This window comes from Nerophis ophidion, linkage group LG26 (assembly GCF_033978795.1).
Source record: "Nerophis ophidion isolate RoL-2023_Sa linkage group LG26, RoL_Noph_v1.0, whole genome shotgun sequence".
In the NCBI taxonomy this organism is placed as follows: Eukaryota; Metazoa; Chordata; class Actinopteri; order Syngnathiformes; family Syngnathidae; genus Nerophis; species Nerophis ophidion.
This window is the reverse complement of record NC_084636.1, coordinates 36079124-36102271: the sequence shown is the minus strand read 5'-3', so window position 1 is coordinate 36102271 and position 23148 is coordinate 36079124. Positions and strand designations below refer to the sequence as shown.

At 45.1% G+C, this 23148-nt stretch overlaps 1 protein-coding gene across 1 annotated transcript in view; it reads left to right on the top strand.

Annotated features, from left to right (window-relative positions):
- tgfbr3 (transforming growth factor, beta receptor III) overlaps positions 1 to 23148 on the top strand; it is a 146133-nt gene that overhangs the window by 96792 nt on the left and 26193 nt on the right. The window contains 8 exon segments of the mRNA XM_061888683.1: positions 3427 to 3589; positions 4844 to 4991; positions 13267 to 13456; positions 13514 to 13758; positions 16472 to 16627; positions 19428 to 19574; positions 19661 to 19834; positions 19836 to 19859. Of these exon segments, the coding sequence (XP_061744667.1) occupies positions 3427 to 3589; positions 4844 to 4991; positions 13267 to 13456; positions 13514 to 13758; positions 16472 to 16627; positions 19428 to 19574; positions 19661 to 19834; positions 19836 to 19859 (1247 nt within the window).

The following is a 23148-nucleotide window of genomic DNA, read 5'->3' as shown; positions in this document are numbered from 1 at the left end:
GCAGGATGAAAGGTTGCACTATAGTTGTAGTGCAGGATGAAAGGCTGCACTATAGTTGTAGTGCAGGATGAAAGGTTGCACTATAGTTGTAGTGCAGGATGAAAGGCTGCACTATAGTTGTAGTGCAGGATGAAAGGTTGCACTATAGTTGTAGTGCAGGATGAAAGGTTGCACTATAGTTGTAGTGCAGGATGAAAGGTTGCACTATAGTTGTAGTGCAGGATGAAAGGTTGCACTATAGTTGTAGTGCAAGATGAAAGGTTGCACTATAGTTGTAGTGCAGGATGAAAGGCTGCACTATAGTTGTAGTGCAAGATGAAAGGTTGCACTATAGTTGTAGTGCAGGATGAAATGTTGCACTATAGTTGTAGTGCAGGATGAAATGTTGCACTATAGTTGTAGTGCAGGATGAAATGTTGCACTATAGTTGTAGTACAGGATGAAATGTTGCACTATAGTTGTATTGCAGGATGAAATGTTGCACTATAGTTGTAGTGCAGGATGAAAGGTTGCACTATAGTTGTAGTACAGGATGAAAGGTTGCACTATAGTTGTAGTGCAGGATGAAAGGCTGCACTATAGTTGTAGTGCAGGATGAAATGTTGCACTATATTTGTAGTGCAGGATGAAATGTTGCACTATAGTTGTAGTGCAGGATGAAATGTTGCACTATAGTTGTAGTGCAGGATGAAATGTTGCACTATAGTTGTAGTACAGGATGAAATGTTGCACTATAGTTGTATTGCAGGATGAAATGTTGCACTATAGTTGTAGTGCAGGATGAAAGGTTGCACTATAGTTGTAGTGCAGGATGAAAGGTTGCACTATAGTTGTAGTGCAGGATGAAAGGTTGCACTATAGTTGTAGTGCAGGATGAAAGGTTGCACTATAGTTGTAGTGCAGGATGAAATGTTGCACTATAGTTGTAGTGCAGGATGAAATGTTGCACTATAGTTGTAGTGCAGGATGAAAGGTTGCACTATAGTTGTAGTGCAGGATGAAAGGTTGCACTATAGTTGTAGTGCAGGATGAAAGGTTGCACTATAGTTGTAGTGCAGGATGAAAGGTTGCACTATAGTTGTAGTGCAGGATGAAATGTTGCACTATAGTTGTAGTGCAGGATGAAATGTTGCACTATAGTTGTAGTGCAGGATGAAATGTTGCACTATAGTTGTAGTGCAGGATGAAAGGTTGCACTATAGTTGTAGTGCAGGATGAAAGGTTGCACTATAGTTGTAGTGCAGGATGAAATGTTGCACTATAGTTGTAGTGCAGGATGAAAGGTTGCCCTATAGTTGTAGTGCAGGATGAAATGTTGCACTATAGTTGTAGTGCAGGATGAAAGGTTGCACTATAGTTGTAGTGCAGGATGAAATGTTGCACTATAGTTGTAGTGCAGGATGAAAGGTTGCACTATAGTTGTAGTGCAGGATGAAATGTTGCACTATAGTTGTAGTGCAGGATGAAAGGTTGCACTATAGTTGTAGTGCAGGATGAAATGTTGCACTATAGTTGTAGTGCAGGATGAAATGTTGCACTATAGTTGTAGTGCAGGATGAAATGTTGCACTATAGTTGTAGTGCAGGATGAAAGGTTGCACTATAGTTGTAGTGCAGGATGAAAGGTTGCACTATAGTTGTAGTGCAGGATGAAAGGTTGCACTATAGTTGTAGTGCAAGATGAAATGTTGCACTATAGTTGTAGTGCAGGATGAAAGGTTGCACTATAGTTGTAGTGCAGGATGAAAGGTTGCCCTATAGTTGTAGTGCAGGATGAAATGTTGCACTATAGTTGTAGTGCAGGATGAAAGGTTGCACTATAGTTGTAGTGCAGGATGAAAGGTTGCACTATAGTTGTAGTGCAGGATGAAAGGTTGCACTATAGTTGTAGTGCAGGATGAAATGTTGCACTATAGTTGTAGTGCAGGATGAAATGTTGCACTATAGTTGTAGTGCAGGATGAAATGTTGCACTATAGTTGTAGTGCAGGATGAAATGTTGCACTATAGTTGTAGTGCAGGATGAAAGAGCAATAAGATCTGACCTCACGACCCCATTAACCCCCATCTGACCTTATGACCCCACTGAACCCCCACCTGACCTTATGACCCCACTGAACCCCCATCTGTCCTTATGACCCCATTAACCCCCATCTGTCCTTATGACCCCATTAACCCCCATCTGTCCTTATGACCCCATTAACCCCCATCTGACCTTATGACCCCATTAACCCCCATCTGTCCTTATGACCCCATTAACCCCCATCTGACCTTATGACCCCACTGAACCCCCATCTGACCTTATGACCCCATTAACCCCCATCTGACCTTATGACCCCATTAACCCCCATCTGACCTTATGACCCCACTGAACCCCCATCTGACCTTATGACCCCACTGAACCCCCATCTGAACTTATGACCCCACTGAACCCCCATCTGACCTTATGACCCCATTAACCCCCATCTGACCTTATGACCCCACTGAACCCCCATCTGACCTTATGACCCACTGAACCCCCATCTGACCTTATGACCCCACTGAACCCCCATCTTAACTTATGACCCCACTGAACCCCCATCTGACCTTATGACCCCACTGAACCCCCATCTGAACTTATGACCCCACTGAACCCCCATCTGACCTTATGACCCCATTAACCCCCATCTGACCTTATGACCCCACTGAACCCCCATCTGACCTTATGACCCCACTGAACCCCCATCTGAACTTATGACCCCACTGAACCCCCATCTGACCTTATGACCCCATTAACCCCCATCTGACCTTATGACCCCACTGAACCCCCATCTGACCTTATGACCCCACTGAACCCCCATCTGAACTTATGACCCCACTGAACCCCCATCTGACCTTATGACCCCATTAACCCCCATCTGACCTTATGACCCCACTGAACCCCCATCTGACCTTATGACCCACTGAACCCCCATCTGACCTTATGACCCCACTGAACCCCCATCTTAACTTATGACCCCACTGAACCCCCATCTGACCTTATGACCCCATTAACCCCCATCTGACCTTATGACCCCATTAACCCCCATCTGACCTCACGACCCCATTAACCCCCATCTGACCTTATGACCCCACTGAACCCCCATCTGACCTTATGACCCCACTGAACCCCCATTTGAACTTATGACCCCACTGAACCCCCATCTGACCTTATGACCCCATTAACCCCCATCTGACCTTATGACCCCACTGAACCCCCATCTGACCTTATGACCCACTGAACCCCCATCTGACCTTATGACCCCACTGAACCCCCATCTTAACTTATGACCCCACTGAACCCCCATCTGACCTTATGACCCCACTGAACCCCCATCTGACCTTATGACCCCACTGAACCCCCATCTGACCTTATGACCCCACTGAACCCCCATCTTCTGGCCTCACAGACCCGGTGTTCTCGGACACGTGCAAGATCGACAGCAGGTTCCTGTCCCTCAACTACCTGGGGGGCTACGTGCAGCCACAGCCATCCAAAGGCTGCGTCCTGTCTGCAGACCACCAGGACCAGGAGGTCCACATCATAGAGCTCCAGGCCCCCAACTCCAGCAGGTGAACTTAACTGGTCTAAGGTCTAAGGTGACCGTACTCCTTCACAATCCTTATGCATGCTTTTCTTTTTGGACACATTCTAACTAACAAATAAGTGCTAGCGACAGTCAGCTAAGGGGAGTGCACCATCCAACTAACTAGCTTATGCTGCTATATTGACATGCTGAGCTGCTGCATGGCCTCTGAGCAGGTGAAAGTTAGTTGTGGATGATAAATGATGCCTCTCACCTGGATAGTAGAAGGTTGTGGACATAACCCACAAGTTGACATCCAACCTGAAGATGGCCAGAAAAACAGGAAATCTTTGTTAGGACGATGAGAAATTCTTCATCTAAACGGGAAGATATAAATATTGTCACGGTTTCTTGACTTCAGTCAAAGAAGAAAAACCTCAGTGGAAGAGGACACAAAATAGAAAACTCGTGGCTGACCTTATTTGTCTTAGTTTTTGAGCGTCTAGTCTACTTTGCGCTGTTTCTCTTCCGGTTCTGACTTTAGTTGTGTTGGCAACACTGCCAGACGTTATTCATCCTGTCACGACGCCACCACAACACATCCTACTCAGAATGGACTTTGTCTACTCTGGGGGACGTCAGCAGGCCCCGCCCACATTTGGGAGCTAAGAGTGGGCCTTCCAAAATGTGCTAAAGTCGTCCAAAAGGAGCCTAAAATCACTACTGTGTCTATGTTGGGAGGATTCATGTGGCCCCAGTTTACCTGACATGTGAAACGTGACACATTTGAGGTGTTTGACTTTCCAATGCAGCCGTCAGACGTGTCACACGCCCAGCAGGCACCAGACTTTCAAACAACGTTGACAACTTGTGCAAGAAGATTGAAACAACATGCTTTTTGACCACCTTTGTTCAATGTCAGGTTGTGACTTTGAGTTGACATTGACATGTGGTCACTTCCCAACAAACAAGGTGGATCCAAGGTGAGACATCAACGTTGTCCTAATTGACAAACAACTATTTTGCAAGGTTGTTTCGCAGTCACTTTTAAAGGACATGTACGTATCATCAACCTTGTGCTATGTAGGGTCACGCTTTCCTTCATTTTCAGCAGACTGCATTGCAAAATGATCAAACTCCCCCTCTTCCTCTCACGCGAGATCTACCAGGACTGGGGCCATTAAAATAACTCATTTTTAGCATTACAACTGTGCACTAAGGGCCAGTGCAGTCAGCATTAGAGGGGCCCCTGGAGCGCCCCATAGACCCCGTCCTCATAACTTCCTCTTTGGTGTTACAGTGCCTTCCAGGTGGACGTGGTGGTAGAGCTGCGACCTCAGGAGGACGACGCTCCACTACACCGGGATGTGGTCCTGCTGCTCAAGTGCACCAAGTCAGTCAACTGGGTCATCAAGTCCCACAACGTGGTGGGCAAGCTCAGTGTGGTGGTGAGTGAAGTCACAAATATATTTATATCTAGTCCCACAACGTAGTGGGCAAGCTCAGAGTGGTGGTGAGTGAAGTCACAAATATATTTATATCTAGTCCCACAACGTAGTGGGCAAGCTCAGAGTGGTGGTGAGTGAAGTCACAAATATATTTATATCTAGTCCCACAACGTAGTGGGCAAGCTCAGAGTGGTGGTGAGTGAAGTCACAAATATTATTTATATCTAGTCCCACAACGTAGTGGGCAAGCTCAGTGTGGTGGTGAGTGAAGTCACAAATATATTTATATCTAGTCCCACAACGTAGTGGGCAAGCTCAGAGTGGTGGTGAGTGAAGTCACAAATATATTTATATCCAGTCCCACAGCGTGGTGGGCAAGCTCAGTGTGGTGGTGTGTGAAGTCACAACTATTATTTATACCTATACACAGTCCACCAACGTGGTGGGCAAGCTCAGAGTGGTGGTGTGTGAAGTCACAAATACATTTATATCCAATCCAACAACATGGTGGGCAAGCTCAGTGTGGTGGTGTGTGAAGTCACAACTATTATTTATACTTATACACAGTCCCACAACGTGGTGGGCAAGCTCAGAGTGGTGGTGTGTGAAGTCACAACTATTATTTATACCTATACACAGTCCCACAACGTGGTGGGCAAGCTCAGCGTGGTGGTGTGTGAAGTATATCCAGTCCCACAACGTGGTGGGCAAGCGCAGTGTGGTAGTGAGTGATGTCACAACTATTATTTATACAGTCCCACAACGTGGTGGGCAAGCGCAGCGTGGTGGTGAGTGATGTCACAACTATTATTTATACTTATATCCAGTCCCACAACATAGTGGGCAAGTTCAGCGTAGTGGTGAGTGATGTCACAACTATTATTTATACAGTCCCACAACGTGGTGGGCAAGCGCAGCGTGGTGGTGAGTGATGTCACAACTATTATTTATACTTATATTCTGTCCCACAACGTGGTGGGCAAGCTCAGAGTGGTGGTGTGTGAAGTCACGAATATATTTATACCTATACACAGTCCCACAACGTGGTGGGCAAGCTCAGCGTGGTGGTGTTTGAAGTCACAACTATTATTTATACTTATATCCAGTCCCACAACGTGGTGGGCAAGCTCAGAGTGGTGGTGTGTGAAGTCACAAATACATTTATATCCAGTCCAACAACATGGTGGGCAAGCTCAGTGTGGTGGTGTGTGAAGTCACAACTATTATTTATACCTATACACAGTCCCACAACGTGGTGGGCAAGCTCAGCGTGGTGGTGTGTGAAGTATATCCAGTCCCACAACGTGGTGGGCAAGCGCAGTGTGGTAGTGAGTGATGTCACAACTATTATTTATACAGTCCCACAACGTGGTGGGCAAGCGCAGCGTGGTGGTGAGTGATGTCACAACTATTATTTATACTTATATCCAGTCCCACAACATAGTGGGCAAGTTCAGCGTAGTGGTGAGTGATGTCACAACTATTATTTATACAGTCCCACAACGTGGTGGGCAAGCGCAGCGTGGTGGTGAGTGATGTCACAACTATTATTTATACTTATATTCTGTCCCACAACGTGGTGGGCAAGCTCAGAGTGGTGGTGTGTGAAGTCACAAATATATTTATACCTATACACAGTCCCACAACGTGGTGGGCAAGCTCAGCGTGGTGGTGTTTGAAGTCACAACTATTATTTATACTTATATCCAGTCCCACAACGTGGTGGGCAAGCTCAGAGTGGTGGTGTGTGAAGTCACAAATACATTTATATCCAGTCCAACAACATGGTGGGCAAGCTCAGTGTGGTGGTGTGTGAAGTCACAACTATTATTTATACCTATACACAGTCCCACAACGTGGTGGGCAAGCTCAGCGTGGTGGTGTGTGAAGTATATCCAGTCCCACAACGTGGTGGGCAAGCGCAGTGTGGTAGTGAGTGATGTCACAACTATTATTTATACAGTCCCACAACGTGGTGGGCAAGCGCAGCGTGGTGGTGAGTGATGTCACAACTATTATTTATACTTATATCCAGTCCCACAACATAGTGGGCAAGTTCAGCGTAGTGGTGAGTGATGTCACAACTATTATTTATACAGTCCCACAACGTGGTGGGCAAGCGCAGCGTGGTGGTGAGTGATGTCACAACTATTATTTATACTTATATTCTGTCCCACAACGTGGTGGGCAAGCTCAGAGTGGTGGTGTGTGAAGTCACAAATATATTTATACCTATACACAGTCCCACAACGTGGTGGGCAAGCTCAGCGTGGTGGTGTTTGAAGTCACAACTATTATTTATACTTATATCCAGTCCCACAACGTGGTGGGCAAGCTCAGAGTGGTGGTGTGTGAAGTCACAAATACATTTATATCCAGTCCAACAACATGGTGGGCAAGCTCAGTGTGGTGGTGTGTGAAGTCACAACTATTATTTATACCTATACACAGTCCCACAACGTGGTGGGCAAGCTCAGCGTGGTGGTGTGTGAAGTATATCCAGTCCCACAACGTGGTGGGCAAGCGCAGTGTGGTAGTGAGTGATGTCACAACTATTATTTATACAGTCCCACAACGTGGTGGGCAAGCGCAGCGTGGTGGTGAGTGATGTCACAACTATTATTTATACTTATATCCAGTCCCACAACATAGTGGGCAAGTTCAGCGTAGTGGTGAGTGATGTCACAACTATTATTTATACAGTCCCACAACGTGGTGGGCAAGCGCAGCGTGGTGGTGAGTGATGTCACAACTATTATTTATCCTTATATTCTGTCCCACAACGTGGTGGGCAAGCTCAGAGTGGTGGTGTGTGAAGTCACAAATATATTTATATCCAGTCCCACAACGTGGTGGGCAAGCTCAGCGTGGTGGTGTGTGAAGTCACAACTATTATTTATACTTATATCCAGTCCCACAACGTGGTGGGCAAGCTCAGTGTGGTGGTGTGTGAAGTCACAACTATTATTTATACTTATACACAGTCCCACAATGTGGTGGGCAAGCTCAGCGTGGTGGTGTGTGAAGTCACAACTATTATTTATACTTATACACAGTCCCACAACGTGGTGGGCAAGCTCAGCGTGGTGGTGTGTGAAGTCACAACTATTATTTATACTTATACACAGTCCCACAACGTGGTGGGCAAGTTCAGCGTGGTGGTGTGTGAAGTCACAACTATTATTTATACTTATACACAGTCCCACAACGTGGTGGGCAAGCTCAGCGTGGTGGTGTGTGAAGTCACAACTATTATTTATACTTATATCCAGTCCCACAACGTGGTGGGCAAGCTCAGTGTGGTGGTGTGTGAAGTCACAACTATTATTTATACTTATACACAGTCCCACAATGTGGTGGGCAAGCTCAGCGTGGTGGTGTGTGAAGTCACAACTATTATTTATACTTATACACAGTCCCACAACGTGGTGGGCAAGCTCAGTGTGGTGGTGTGTGAAGTCACAACTATTATTTATACTTATACACAGTCCCACAACGTGGTGGGCAAGCTCAGCGTGGTGGTGTGTGAAGTCACAACTATTATTTATACTTATACACAGTCCCACAACGTGGTGGGCAAGCTCAGCGTGGTGGTGTGTGAAGTCACAACTATTATTTATACTTATACACAGTCCCACAACGTGGTGGGCAAGCTCAGTGTGGTGGTGTGTGAAGTCACAACTATTATTTATACTTATACACAGTCCCACAACGTGGTGGGCAAGCTCAGCGTGGTGGTGTGTGAAGTCACAACTATTATTTATACTTATACACAGTCCCACAACGTGGTGGGCAAGCTCAGCGTGGTGGTGTGTGAAGTCACAATATCCAGTAGGTCTCTGGTGTCAAACTAGGAGAGAAGATGTCTCACTCTGCGCATTGCACATGTATTTAACGGTAGGTTGTACTATAAAGAGTATTTAACAATAGGTTGTACTATGAAGAGTATTTAACAGTAGGTTGTAAGAGAGTATTTAACAGTAGGTTGTACTATAAATAGCACCTAACAGTAGGTTGTACTATAAAGAGTATTTAACAGTAGGTTGTACTATAAAGGGTATTTAACAATAGGTTGTACTATGAAGAGTATTTAACAGTAGGTTGTAAGAGAGTATTTAACAGTAGGTTGTACTATAAATAGCACCTAACAGTAGGTTGTACTATAAAGAGTATTTAACAATAGCTTGTACTATAAAGGGTATTTAACAGTAGGTTGTACTATAAAGAGTATTTAACAGTAGGTTGTACTATAAAGAGTATTTAACTATTGGTTGTACTATAAAAAGTATTTAACAATAGGTTGTACTATGAGGGGTATCTAAGAATAGGTTGTACTCTAAAGAGTATTTAACTATAGGTTGTACTATGAAGAGTATTTAACTATAGGTTGTACTATGAAGAGTATTTAACTATAGGTTGTACTATGAAGAGTATTTAACTATAGGTTGTACTATGAAGAGTATTTAACTATAGGTTGTACTATGAAGGGTATTTAACTATAGGTTGTACTATAAAAAGTATTTAACAATAGGTTGTACTATGAAGGGTATTTAACTATAGGTTGTACTATAAAAAGTATTTAACAATAAGTTGTACTATGAGGGGTATCTAAGAATAGGTTGTACTCTAAAGAGTATTTAACTATAGGTTGTACTATGAAGAGTATTTAACAATTAGTTGTACGTAAACAATTAGCTGCTCAGTTACCTATAAAAAAATGTATTTTTTTTTTTTATGGCAAACGCCAAAGATTGTAAATATTCTTCTTCTTATTATTATTATTGTTATTATTATTATTACTATTATTATAATAAAACACAATTCAAACAGGAAGAGGAAACATCACACAACAACACTCAACATGTACACAAACAGGAAGAGGAAACATCACACAACAACACTCAACATGTACACAAACAGGAAGAGGAAACATCACACAGCAAACAACACTCAACATGTACACAAACAGGAAGAGGCAACATCACACAACAACACTCAACATGTACACAAACAGGAAGAGGCAACATCACACAACAACACTCAACATGTACACAAACAGGAAGAGGAAACATCACACAACAACACTCAACATGTACACAAACAGGAAGAGGAAACATCACACAACAACACTCAACATGTACACAAACAGGAAGAGGAAACATCACACAGCAAACAACACTCAACATGTACACAAACAGGAAGAGGCAACATCACACAACAACACTCAACATGTACACAAACAGGAAGAGGAAACATCACACAGCAAACAACACTCAACATGTACACAAACAGGAAGAGGAAACATCACACAACAACACTCAACATGTACACAAACAGGAAGAGGAAACATCACACAGCAAACAACACTCAACATGTACACAAACAGGAAGAGGCAACATCACACAACAACACTCAACATGTACACAAACAGGAAGAGGAAACATCACACAACAACACTCAACATGTACACAAACAGGAAGAGGCAACATCACACAACAACACTCAACATGTACACAAACAGGAAGAGGAAACATCACACAGCAAACAACACTCAACATGTACACAAACAGGAAGAGGAAACATCACACAACAACACTCAACATGTACACAAACAGGAAGAGGAAACATCACACAGCAAACAACACTCAACATGTACACAAACAGGAAGAGGCAACATCACACAACAACACTCAACATGTACACAAACAGGAAGAGGCAACATCACACAACAACACTCAACATGTACACAAACAGGAAGAGGAAACATCACACAACAACACTCAACATGTACACAAACAGGAAGAGGAAACATCACACAACAACACTCAACATGTACACAAACAGGAAGAGGAAACATCACACAGCAAACAACACTCAACATGTACACAAACAGGAAGAGGCAACATCACACAACAACACTCAACATGTACACAAACAGGAAGAGGAAACATCACACAGCAAACAACACTCAACATGTACACAAACAGGAAGAGGAAACATCACACAACAACACTCAACATGTACACAAACAGGAAGAGGAAACATCACACAGCAAACAACACTCAACATGTACACAAACAGGAAGAGGCAACATCACACAACAACACTCAACATGTACACAAACAGGAAGAGGAAACATCACACAACAACACTCAACATGTACACAAACAGGAAGAGGCAACATCACACAACAACACTCAACATGTACACAAACAGGAAGAGGAAACATCACACAGCAAACAACACTCAACATGTACACAAACAGGAAGAGGAAACATCACACAACAACACTCAACATGTACACAAACAGGAAGAGGAAACATCACACAGCAAACAACACTCAACATGTACACAAACAGGAAGAGGCAACATCACACAACAACACTCAACATGTACACAAACAGGAAGAGGAAACATCACACAACAACACTCAACATGTACACAAACAGGAAGAGGAAACATCACACAACAACACTCAACATGTACACAAACAGGAAGAGGAAACATCACACAACAACACTCAACATGTACACAAACAGGAAGAGGAAACATCACACAACAACACTCAACATGTACACAAACAGGAAGAGGAAACATCACACAGCAAACAACACTCAACATGTACACAAACAGGAAGAGGCAACATCACACAACAACACTCAACATGTACACAAACAGGAAGAGGAAACATCACACAACAACACTCAACATGTACACAAACAGGAAGAGGAAACATCACACAGCAAACAACACTCAACATGTACACAAACAGGAAGAGGAAACATCACACAACAACACTCAACATGTACACAAACAGGAAGAGGAAACATCACACAGCAAACAACACTCAACATGTACACAAACAGGAAGAGGAAACATCACACAGCAAACAACACTCAACATGTACACAAACAGGAAGAGGCAACATCACACAACAACACTCAACATGTACACAAACAGGAAGAGGAAACATCACACAACAACACTCAACATGTACACAAACAGGAAGAGGAAACATCACACAGCAAACAACACTCAACATGTACACAAACAGGAAGAGGAAACATCACACAACAACACTCAACATGTACACAAACAGGAAGAGGAAACATCACACAGCAAACAACACTCAACATGTACACAAACAGGAAGAGGAAACATCACACAGCAAACAACACTCAACATGTACACAAACAGGAAGAGGCAACATCACACAACAACACTCAACATGTACACAAACAGGAAGAGGAAACATCACACAGCAACACTCAACATGTACACAAACAGGAAGAGGAAACATCACACAACAACACTCAACATGTACACAAACAGGAAGAGGAAACATCACACAACAACACTCAACATGTACACAAACAGGAAGAGGAAACATCACACAACAACACTCAACATGTACACAAACAGGAAGAGGAAACATCACACAACAACACTCAACATGTACACAAACAGGAAGAGGAAACATCACACAGCAAACAACACTCAACATGTACACAAACAGGAAGAGGCAACATCACACAACAACACTCAACATGTACACAAACAGGAAGAGGCAACATCACACAACAACACTCAACATGTACACAAACAGGAAGAGGCAACATCACACAACAACACTCAACATGTACACAAACAGGAAGAGGAAACATCACACAACAACACTCAACATGTACACAAACAGGAAGAGGCAACATCACACAACAACACTCAACATGTACACAAACAGGAAGAGGCAACATCACACAACAACACTCAACATGTACACAAACAGGAAGAGGCAACACATGGCAACAGGCCCCGCCTCGTAAAGGTGCACACTCGCTCTGCTTTCATGAAACATCTCTGACCTGCATATGCCAGAAAGGTCTTCTTTTTTAAATAAAAAAAAAAAGAGTAACACATGAATTGTTTTCCCTTTTATAAAGGATAATTCCTTTAGTAATTAGATAAATGTTACTTGGGGGCCAAGTAACAATGAACTATAATGACTTGTTTTTCTGAAGTAATGTCATTAAGTATAAATAGTTTGACTTTATTTTTGTTAGTTAAAAATGTTAGGTCAACTTCCTTCCTGTACTATTTGATGATGGCCGCACTTTGACCCTGGAACAGATTTATTTGATCTTATTTCTATATTTGTTGCAACTTTGCACCCAACAAGCATTGAAGTGAAGACCGGAGTCACATGACGGACGAGAATGAGCCGTTGAGGTGCGAGGTGATCGAGGTTGCTATGATCTGCGGTGATGTGTGTCCCCAGGCGTCTGACAGCGTGAGCGTGAGTGCCGCCACTGAGAGGAGGATGCAGGTGTCCAAGTCCCCCAAGCAGCAGCTGCCCCCCGGACCCCCGGCACTCATCACATGGTTGCAGCAGCACAACTACGGCGCCGCCACCTCCTACACCAGCACGCCCCTCGCCAACCACTTTGACGTGCGGCTGAAGGAACAAGGTAGGCGGTCTCAGTCGTCTGGCTTGGCCACGCTTTAAACGCACCTGCGGCTTCCAGGCGACCACCGCCACCCGGACGCCGCCTTGCCCCCGGAGCTCGCCATCCTGCGCCAATCCGGCCCGGCGTCGGGCGGGGCTTTGCGGCGCTCCGGCCCGCCCTTCCCCTTCCCTCCTCCAAAGTCCGAGGGCCTGCCACTGCCCTCCCTCCTGGACGACCGACCCTGGAAGGCGCCCAGCGTGAGCCTTGCCGTGCACTGTGAAGACGCCAAGATGGTGGTCAGCATCAGCAAGGACAGCCTGGAGGTGAGCGGGCGACCTCAACATATATTTCATTCAGTGTCAAAGTGTAGAACTAAACAATTATATCTCTCATGGTTGGATTTGGTTCTCGCGCCCCCCCCTAAGGTCTACCATTTTGACTAGAACTTACCAATTATATCTCTCGTGTTTGGATTTGGTTCTCACGCCCCCCCCTAAGGTCTACCATTTTGACTAGAACTAAACAATTATATCTCTCATGGTTGGATTTGGTTCTCGCGCCCCCCCCTAAGGTCTACCATTTTGACTAGAACTTACCAATTATATCTCTCGTGTTTGGATTTGGTTCTCACGCCCCCCCCCTAAGGTCTACCATTTTGACTAGAACTTACCAATTATATCTCTCGTGGTTGGATTTGGTTCTCACACCCCCCCCTAAGGTCTACCATTTTGACTAGAACTTACCAATTATATCTCTCATGGTTGGATTTGGTTCTCACGCCCCCCCCTAAGGTCTACCATTTTTACTAGAACTTACCAATTATATCTCTCATGGTTGGATTTGGTTCTCACGCCCCCCCTAAGGTCTACCATTTTGACTAGAACTTACCAATTATATCTCTCGTGGTTGGATTTGGTTCTCACGCCCCCCCTAAGGTCTACCATTTTGACTAGAACTTACCAATTATATCTCTCGTGTTTGGATTTGGTTCTCACGCCCCCCCCTAAGGTCTACCATTTTGACTAGAACTAAACAATTATATCTCTCATGGTTGGATTTGGTTCTCGCGCCCCCCCCTAAGGTCTACCATTTTGACTAGAACTTACCAATTATATCTCTCGTGTTTGGATTTGGTTCTCACGCCCCCCCCCTAAGGTCTACCATTTTGACTAGAACTTACCAATTATATCTCTCGTGGTTGGATTTGGTTCTCACACCCCCCCCCTAAGGTCTACCATTTTGACTAGAACTTACCAATTATATCTCTCATGGTTGGATTTGGTTCTCACGCCCCCCCCTAAGGTCTACCATTTTTACTAGAACTTACCAATTATATCTCTCATGGTTGGATTTGGTTCTCACGCCCCCCCCTAAGGTCTACCATTTTGACTAGAACTTACCAATTATATCTCTCGTGGTTGGATTTGGTTCTCACGCCCCCCCTAAGGTCTACCATTTTGACTAGAACTTACCAATTATATCTCTCGTGGTTGGATTTGGTTCTCACGCCCCCCCCTAAGGTGTACCATTTTGACTAGAACTTACCAATTATATCTCTCATGGTTGGATTTGGTTCTCACGCCCCCCCCTAAGGTCTACCATTTTGACAGAACTTACCAATTATATCTCTCATGGTTGGATTTGGTTCTCACGCCCCCCCTAAGGTCTACCATTTTGACTAGAACTTACCAATTATATCTCTCGTGTTTGGATTTGGTTCTCACGCCCCCCCCTAAGGTCTACCATTTTGACTAGAACTTGCCAATTATATCTCTCATGGTTGGATTTGGTTCTCACGCCCCCCCCTAAGGTCTACCATTTTGACTAGAACTTACCAATTATATCTCTCGTGTTTGGATTTGGTTCTCACGCCCCCCCCTAAGGTCTACCATTTTGACTAGAACTTACCAATTATATCTCTCATGGTTGGATTTGGTTCTCACGCCCCCCCCTAAGGTCTACCATTTTGACTAGAACTTACCAATTATATCTCTCATGGTTGGATTTGGTTCTCACGCCCCCCCTAAGGTCTACCATTTTGACAAGAACTTACAAATGATATCTCTCATGGTTGGATTTGGTTCTCACGCCCCCCCCTAAGCTCTACCATTTTGACTAGAACTTACCAATTATATCTCTCATGGTTGGATTTGGTTCTCACGCCCCCCCCTAAGGTCTACCATTTTGACTAGAACTTACCAATTATATCTCTAATGGTTAGATTTAGTTCTCACACCCCCCCTAAGGTCTACCATTTTGACTAGAACTTACCAATTATATCTCTCATGGTTGGATTTGGTAGACACGCCCCCCCTAATGTTTGCCAGTTTGACTAGAACTTACCAATTATATCTCTCATGGTTGGATTTGGTTCTCAAGCCCCCCCCCCCCCCCCCCAATGTTTGCCATTTTGACTAGAACTTACCAATTATATGTCTCATGGTTGGATTTGGTCGACACGCCCCCCGTAATGTTTGCCATTTTGACTAGAACTAACCAATTATATCTCTCATGGTCTTATTTTGTTCTCACGCGCCCCCTAAGGTCCGCCATTTTGACTAGAACTAATCAATTATATCACTCATAGTCGGATTTTGTTCTCACGCCCCCCTAAAGTCCACCATTTTGACTAGAACTAACCAATTATATCTCTCATGGTCGAATTTGGGTCTCACGCTCCCCTAAAGTCCGCCATTTTGACTAGAACTAATCAATTATATCTCTCATGGTTGGATTCGGTTCTCACGCTCCCCTAAAGTCCGCCATTTTGACTAGAACTAATCCATTATACCTCTCATGGTTGAATTTAGTTCTCACGCCGCCTTTAAGCTTTGCCATTTCGACTAGAACTAACCAATTATATCTCTCATGGTTGGATTTGGGTCTCACGCCCCCCTAAAGTCCGCCATTTTGACTAGAACTAACCAATTATATCTCTCATGGTGGAATTTGGTTCTCACGCCCCCCTTAACTAAAATAAGAGATGCAAAGAGACAAGCAGAGAAGAGATGTACTCACAGGAGTGTTTCCTGCCAGGCCAACGGCTTTGCCAACGCCAGCCTCACGCTGCAGGACCCACAATGCAAAGCGGAGGTCAACAGCACCCACCACACGCTGGTGACCCCTCTGACGGGCTGCCTTACCACCGTCTACCCGCTGCAGGGCACCACCAGCGCCCTCTACATCAACACTGTGAGTCCACTCACAGAAAACATTCTTCAAGTTTGCTTCTTTTATGAATTTATTACGGCTCTATCGAAAATGTGAGCACATCCAGTTTTTGTCCTTCTTTCCTTGCGTCTTACCGGTTCCCTTTTGTTTGTTTGGATACTGCATGGAAGAATGTTGGGTCCACAGCAGGGAGCCACACAAATGACATAGTGGACCACATACATGAGATAGTGGGCCACACACATGAGATAGTGGGCCACACACATGAGATAGTGGGCCACATACATGAGATAGTGGACCACATACATGAGATAGTGGGCCACACAAATGACATAGTGGGCCACATACATGAGATAGTGGGCCACACACATGACATAGTGGACCACATACATGAGATAGTGGGCCACACACATGAGATAGTGGACCACATACATGAGATAGTGGGCCACATACATGAGATAGTGGGCCACATACATGAGATAGTGGGCCACATAAATGAGATAGTGGGCCACACAAATGACATAGTGGACCACATACATGAGATAGTGGGCCACACAAATGACATAGTGGACCACATACATGAGATAGTGGGCCACACAAATGACATAGTGGACCACATACATGAGATAGTGGGCCACACAAATGACATAGTGGACCACATACATGAGATAGTGGGCCACACACATGAGATAGTGGACCACATACATGAGATAGTGGGCCACATACATGAGATAGTGGGCCACATACATGAGATAGTGGGCCACATACATGAGATAGTGGGCCACACACATGACATAGTGGACCACATACATGAGATAGTGGGCCACACACATGAGATAGTGGACCACATACATGAGATAGTGGGCCACATACATGAGATAGTGGGCCACATACATGAGATAGTGGGCCACATAAATGAGATAGTGGGCCACACAAATGACATAGTGGACCACATACATGAGATAGTGGGCCACACAAATGACATAGTGGACCACATACATGAGATAGTGGGCCACACAAATGACATAGTGGACCACATACATGAGATAGTGGGCCACACAAATGACATAGTGGACCACATACATGAGATAGTGGGCCACACACATGAGATAGTGGACCACATACATGAGATAGTGGGCCACATACATGAGATAGTGGGCCACATACATGAGATAGTGGGCCACATAAATGAGATAGTGGGCCACACAAATGACATAGTGGACCACATACATGAGATAGTGGGCCACACAAATGACATAGTGGACCACATACATGAGATAGTGGGCCACACAAATGACATAGTGGACCACATACATGAGATAGTGGGCCACACAAATGACATAGTGGACCACATACATGAGATAGTGGGCCACACACATGAGATAGTGGACCACATACATGAGATAGTGGGCCACATACATGAGATAGTGGGCCACATACATGAGATAGTGGGCCACATAAATGAGATAGTGGGCCACACAAATGACATAGTGGACCACATACATGAGATAGTGGACCACATACATGAGATAGTGGGCCACATACATGAGATAGTGGGCCACATTCATGAGATAGTGGGCCACATAAATGAGATAGTGGGCCACATACATGAGATAGTGGACCACATACATGAGATAGTGGACCACATACATGAGATAGTGGACCACATACATGAGATAGTGGGCCACACACATGAGATAGTGGGCCACACACATGAGATAGTGGGCCACATACATGAGATAGTGGGCCACATACATGAGATAGTGGGCCACATAAATGAGATAGTGGGCCACATACATGAGATAGTGGACCACATACATGAGATAGTGGGCCACATAAATGAGATAGTGGGCCACACACATGAGATAGTGGGCCACACACATGAGATAGTGGGCCACACACATGAGATAGTGGGCCACATACATGAGATAGTGGGCCACATACATGAGATAGTGGGCCACACACATGAGGTAGTGGGCCACATAAATGAGATAGTGGGCCACATAAATGAGATAGTGGGCCACATAAATGAGATAGTGGGCCACATAAATGAGATAGTGGGCCACACACATGAGGTAGTGGGCCACATAAATGAGATAGTGGGCCACATAAATGAGATAGTGGGCCACATAAATGAGATAGTGGGCCACATAAATGAGATAGTGGGCCACATAAATGAGATAGTGGGCCACATACATGAGATAGTGGGCCACATACATGAGATAGTGGGCCACATACATGAGATAGTGGGCCACATACATGAGATAGTGGGCCACATACATGAGATAGTGGACCACATACATGAGATAGTGGGCCACATACATGAGATAGTGGACCACATACATGAGATAGTGGGCCACACACATGAGATAGTGGGCCACACACATGAGATAGTGGGCCACATAAATGAGATAGTGGGCCACATAAATGAGATAGTGGGCCACACAAATGAGATAGTGGACCACATACATGAGATAGTGGGCCACATACATGAGATAGTGGGCCACATAAATGAGATAGTGGGCCAAATAAATGAGATAGTGGGCCACATACATGAGATAGTGGGCCACATACATGAGATAGTGGGCCACATACATGAGATAGTGGGCCACATAAATGAGATAGTGGGCCACATACATGAGATAGTGGGCCACATAAATGAGATAGTGGGCCACATACATGAGATAGTGGGCCACATACATGAGATAGTGGGCCACATACATGAGATAGTGGGCCACATAAATGAGATAGTGGGCCACATAAATGACATTCAACTCAATTTGAGTGGAAGTTTTATTTTCAAGTGTTTCCCTTGCGGCAGGTCCTGATTAGTCACGCAGAGTCCAAGGACGGGAGCGGTGGACCACTGGAGTCCGAGGACCTGGAGTCCACAGAGGTGTTCCCCAGGGATGCTGTAGACCTGGACAGGCCCAGGGGGGCAGGACCAGACCAGCTGTCCATCATAACGGTGAGACACATGTGGCGGCCATCTTGTATTTAACTCTTCCCTCCCTCTCTCTGCTCGTCCTGATGTTGTCCTTGGTTCTGTCCCAGTTCAACTGCACCTACCGGCACACCCGGGACAGCCAAGACCCAGGTCTAGGTCCAGGTCCAGGTCCAGGTCCGGTCCCAGGAAGCGTGCGGCCGGTGGACATGACCTTCAGCATGGATCTCTACCACACGCCGCTGGCCAGCCCGCCGTCCCGCCAGGCCTTCTTCACCGTGTCCCCAGGACCAGCAGGTCTTTGTGGAGGTGAGGTGTGGCATATCTCTTTGTGGAGGTGAGGTGTGGCATCTCTCTTTGTGGAGGTGAGGTGTGGCATCTCTCTTTGTGGAGGTGAGGTGTGGCATCTCTCTTTGTGGAGGTGAGGTGTGGCATCTCTCTCTTTGTGGAGGTGAGGTGTGGCATCTCTCTTGTGGAGGTGAGGTGTGGCATCTCTCTTTGTGGAGGTGAGGTGTGGCATCTCTCTTTGTGGAGGTGAGGTGTGGCATCTCTCTTTGTGGAGGTGAGGTGTGGCATCTCTCTTTGTGGAGGTGAGGTGTGGCATCTCTCTTTGTGGAGGTGAGGTGTGGCATCTCTCTTTGTGGAGGTGAGGTGTGGCATCTCTCTTTGTGGAGGTGAGGTGTGGCATCTGTCTTTGTGGAGGTGAGGTGTGGCATCTCTCTTTGTGGAGGTGAGGTGTGGCATCTCTCTTTGTGGAGGTGAGGTGTGGCATCTCTCTTTGTGGAGGTGAGGTGTGGCATCTGTCTTTGTGGAGGTGAGGTGTGGCATCTCTCTTTGTGGAGGTAGAGGTGTGGCATCTCTCTCTGTGGAGGTGAGGTGTGGCATCTCTCTTTGTGGAGGTGAGGTGTGGCATCTCTCTTTGTGGAGGTGAGGTGTGGCATCTCTTTCTGTGGAGGTGAGGTGTGGCATCTGTCTTTGTGGAGGTGAGGTGTGGCATCTCTCTTTGTGGAGGTGAGGTGTGGCATCTCTCTTGTGGAGGTGAGGTGTGGCATCTCTCTTTGTGGAGGTGAGGTGTGGCATCTCTCTTTGTGGAGGTGAGGTGTGGCATCTCTCTTTGTGGAGGTGAGGTGTGGCATCTCTCTTTGTGGAGGTGAGGTGTGGCATCTCTCTTTGTGGAGGTGAGGTGTGGCATCTCTCTTTGTGGAGGTGAGGTGTGGCATCTCTCTTTGTGGAGGTGAGGTGTGCATCTCTCTTTGTGGAGGTGAGGTGTGGCATCTCTCTTTGTGGAGGTGAGGTGTGGCATCTCTCTTCTGTGGAGGTGAGGTGTGGCATCTGTCTTTGTGGAGGTGAGGTGTGGCATCTCTCTTTGTGGAGGTGAGGTGTGGCATCTCTCTTTGTGGAGGTGAGGTGTGGCATCTCTCTTTGTGGAGGTGAGGTGTGGCATCTCTCTTTGTGGAGGTGAGGTGTGGCATCTCTCTTTGTGGAGGTGAGGTGTGGCATCTCTCTTTGTGGAGGTGAGGTGTGGCATCTCTCTTTGTGGAGGTGAGGTGTGGCATCTCTCTTTGTGGAGGTGAGGTGTGGCATCTCTCTCTGTGGAGGTGAGGTGTGGCATCTCTCTTTGTGGAGGTGAGGTGTGGCATCTCTCTTTGTGGAGGTGAGGTGTGGCATCTCTCTTTGTGGAGGTGAGGTGTGGCATCTCTCTTTGTGGAGGTGAGGTGTGGCATCTCTCTCTGTGGAGGTGAGGTGTGGCATCTCTCTTTGTGGAGGTGAGGTGTGGCATCTCTCTTTGTGGAGGTGAGGTGTGGCATCTCTCTCTGAGGAGGTGAGGTGTGTGACCTCTCTCTGAGGGACAGATGATGAATGGCGCTCACCGCAGGAGGTGTGGCGCTGACAGAGCGAACAGACAAAGAGTTATGTGTCTGCTGCGCCCTAAGAAGTGTCACCCTGCTGAGAGATGACCTGGCCGCACAATGAGGTGCTCTGTGTCTTCAGCAAACATCTGCACCCTCCGATGATGTCATCGCTAGTGAACAAACATCTGCACCCTCCGATGATGTCATCGCTAGTGAACAAACATCTGCACCCTCCGATGATGTCATCGCCGCCCTTTAGCACAGAAATGATAGCGGCATGAAAAAGCCAGCGGAAGAAAAGAGCAAACATGTGAAGACTAACCAAAACTGTTGCCATGGTGATTGTACATTCTCATGATGAAGCAGGCTAATTTAAAATGATGGAGGCCAACATCAAAACAATGAAGCAGGCCACAATAAAATGATAAAGCAGGCCACAATAAAATGATAAAGCAGGCCACTTTAAAATGATGGAGGCCAACATCAAATTATGAAGTAGGTCAACTTAAAATCATGAAGCTGGGCAATTTAAAATGATGGAGGCCAACATAAAATGATGAAACACGCCACATTAATGTGGTGTGTTAGAAAAGGTGCCCTGGTTGCATGGAGATGGTATTAATTATTATTATTATGTTTTTAAAAATGTATTCTTGTTAAAAAACATTTTAACTTCAAAAACGTAAGTTGATTTAAATTATGATTTCAGTGATTGTGAATCCACTTCTTGTATCCTTCTCTCTTCCACTCAGTTTAGCTTTGTGACACAATACTAATATCAGCGTGATATCGGTAGTAGAAGGTGGTATGGCAGCATTACAGAACATAATACTAATATCAGCTTGATATCGGTAGTAGAAGGTGGTATGGCAGCATTACAGAACATAATACTAATATCAGCATGATATCGGTAGTAGAAGGTGGTATGGCAGCATTACAGAACATAATACTAATGTCAGCTTGATATCGGTAGTGGAAGGTGGTATGGCAGCATTACAGAACATAATACTAATATCAGCTTGATATCGGTAGTAGAAGGTGGTATGGCAGCATTACAGAACATAATACTAATATCAGCGTGATATCGGTAGTAGAAGGTGGTATGGCAGCATTACAGAACATAATACTAATATCAGCGTGATATCGGTAGTGGAAGGTGGTATGGCAGCATTACAGAACATAATACTAATATCAGCGTGATATCGGTAGTAGAAGGTGGTATGGCAGCATTACAGAACATAATACTAATATCAGCGTGATATCGGTAGTGGAAGGTGGTATGGCAGCATTACAGAACATAATACTAATATCAGCGTGATATCGGTAGTGGAAGGTGGTATGGCAGCATTACAGAACATAATACTAATATCAGCGTGATATCGGTAGTGGAAGGTGGTATGGCAGCATTACAGAACACAATACTAATGTCAGCTTGATATCGGTAGTAGAAGGTGGTATGGCAGCATTACAGAACATAATACTAATATCAGCGTGATATCGGTAGTAGAAGGTGGTATGGCAGCATTACAGAACATAATACTAATATCAGCGTGATATCGGTAGTGGAAGGTGGTATGGCAGCATTACAGAACATAATACTAATATCAGCTTGATATCGGTAGTGGAAGGTGGTATGGCAGCATTACAGAACATAATACTAATATCAGCGTGATATCGGTAGTGGAAGGTGGTATGGCAGCATTACAGAACATAATACTAATATCAGCGTGATATCGGTAGTGGAA